Genomic DNA, 2,608 nt, shown 5'->3' on the forward strand with positions numbered 1-2,608 from the left:
TGGACTGGGTACAGAACCTGAGGAGGGTTGTCGTTCTGATCTTGGATATTTATTTTAACTGTGGTATTGCTGCTTAAAGGCGGGGAACCTCCATCCTGTCCTTTTACAAAAATATTTAGAGTTTTAAGTTGCTCATAGTCAAATGATCGAACTGCGTGTATAACTCCACTTTCTGCGTTAACAGATATGTAAGTGGATATTGGGTTACCGTTTATCTGATTATCAATAAGCAGGTAAGACACTCGTGCGTTTTGCCCCGAATCAGAGTCGTGTGCTTTAACGGAAAATACAGATAATCCTGGGGCGTTATTCTCCATGACATTAGCTTCATAATAACTCTGTTCAAACATGGGGGCGTTATCATTTACGTCAGACACCCGAAGTGTTACTGTCTTGTTAGTCGACAGTAGTGGGCTACCTTCATCCATAGCCGTGAAAGTGATATTGTAATTGGGATTACGCTCTCTGTCAAGGACACCGTTTGTTACTAGAGTATAATAATTCTTTAGAGATGAGTGGATTGCAAACGGGATATTGCCGTTAACTGAGCACTCTACTTTGCCATTTTTGCCTGAATCTAGATCTTTGATGTTTATGATAGCCACAGTAGTTCCACTGGGAGAATCCTCAGCGATGGCACTCGAGAACGAGGTAACTGTTATTACAGGTGCATTGTCGTTTACATCCGTCACCTCAATTATAACATTTGTTGATGTGCTTTGTCCCCCTTGGTCTTTTGCTTGTACACCAATCTCATATATTTTATTCTCCTCATAATCAATCATACCGTTTACAGTTATATCGCCGCTGTTTTCATCTAGATTAAATAGTTCAGCAACATTACTAGACATGCGATTAAAGTGGTATGTGACACGGCCATTCATCCCTTCATCTGCATCGGTGGCGCTCAAGCTCACCACTAAGGTTCCTTTTGGAACATTTTCTTTAACAGACGCCTTGAAAATTGATTGAGTAAAAATTGGAGCGTTGTCATTTGTGTCTCGGACAGTTACATGGATTTTAAGTGTCCCTGATCTTTGGGGTTCACCACCGTCCACAGCAGTTAGCGTGAGAAGCATCTTTTCCTCTTTCTCGCGGTCTAAAGCAGTAGAAAGATACAACTGCGCATATTTATGACCATTTGGGCTGGACAGGACCTTAATATTAAAATGTGTTGTTGGGTGTAAAGTATAACTGTGTAAAGCGTTGATGCCAACATCCGGGTCGGTGGCACTCTCTTGTAATATTTCGGTTCCTGGGAGAGCAGACTCTAGTATGTCTACACGCACTTCTTTCTCATGAAACACGGGCGCATTATCATTAACATCCAACACTTCCACTACAACGCTGTGAAGTTGCATTGGATTCATCATAATCATTTCAAAATTCAAGCTACAGGGCGCTGACTGCCCGCAGAGCTGCTCTCTATCTATTCTTTCTCCCACGACAAGAATCCCTTTGTCTGCATCCAGCCTAATATACTCGCTGCTATCGCCGCTCACAATTCGGGCACCGCCTGTCATCAGTCTTTTAGCGTCGATGCCTAAATCTTCGACCACATTTCCTACAAATGAGCCCTTTCTCATCTCCTCCGGTACAGAGTAACGGATCTGACTGACTGTCGCATCAATGAGAAAAACAAGGATGAAGGCCCGTACTTGCCATGTAATCGTGGATTCACTGTTGATAAAAGGCATATTCCAGAAGCAATCCAACAAACTCCAAAGAAAAATATATTGCAAAAAATAGAGTCTATTACTCCGTATCGTCCTTCTGTTGATGAGTTTATAATCCACAGTGTGACAACGTATACATTAGAAGCCTATACAAATCATTGGTGAAAATGAAGACCGAAAGCCCTGCTCTCCGCGGTACACTAAGATAAGTACTGGAGGTGTAGCTGCATTTCAAAAGCTTTTATAAAGACCAATAGCGGCCCTTAGAGTCGGATATGAAAATAACAAGTGATGTCACTAAAGACAGGGAAAAACTATTTGAATATCAATTCGGAGTGTGTATGAGCCAGCTAAGATGCTTTTAGGAGTTCAATTTAATTAAAAGTGTGCATTTTTATGTTCGATTAAAATTGGAATTAAGATATGCAAAATGTATTTTAAGGGTTTTAAGTGTCAAGAAGAGATAAAGTGGGAGAGCAAAATGCATACAGCCAAAAGGCATGATTAGTGGAAACACTTACGATGTACTATTTAATTTTCATTATTTCCCTTCACAACGAAATAAAAGAGAAAAAACAAGCTGGAAGCAAAAAGTCCACAGACATTTTCGTTAACCGAAACAAAAAACTAAAAGCAGTACAAAAAACTTTAAAAGTTGGTAACATGTATCAGCAGAGGCTTTTTAGGGTGTGCATTTCCCTCACTAACTCGTTCTCATATCAGTAACTCAACAGAGAGGAGCTGTCCATCACTATTGGTGCTGAAGATGCCCTCTGAGCAGGCAGTGAGACAGTGAGTAATGAAGCCAAGAAATATCTTCAATCTAAAAAAATCCCTGTAACTATAGCGTGGAGATGTGTGAAAAGAATAATGGATCAAATAACCCACCTCTAAAGGAGAGTCTGGTTCATCCAGGATGCTCTTCTCACTCT

The 2,608-nt window shown here is 40.6% G+C and overlaps 1 protein-coding gene across 1 annotated transcript; it reads right to left on the bottom strand.

The window, feature by feature from the left end:
- Positions 1-5: 5 nt before the first annotated feature.
- LOC116380349 (protocadherin gamma-A5-like) lies at positions 6-2,602 on the bottom strand (the record flags this gene model as incomplete). The annotated part of the gene is made up of 1 exon (XM_031842277.1): positions 6-2,602. A coding segment is annotated over exon 1 (1,692 nt), but the record flags the coding sequence as incomplete, so codon positions are not given.
- Positions 2,603-2,608: the final 6 nt, after the last annotated feature.

This window comes from Anarrhichthys ocellatus, unplaced genomic scaffold (genome assembly GCF_004355925.1).
Source record: "Anarrhichthys ocellatus isolate YVR2014 unplaced genomic scaffold, GSC_Weel_1.0 scaffold6881, whole genome shotgun sequence".
Classification (NCBI taxonomy): domain Eukaryota; kingdom Metazoa; phylum Chordata; class Actinopteri; order Perciformes; family Anarhichadidae; genus Anarrhichthys; species Anarrhichthys ocellatus.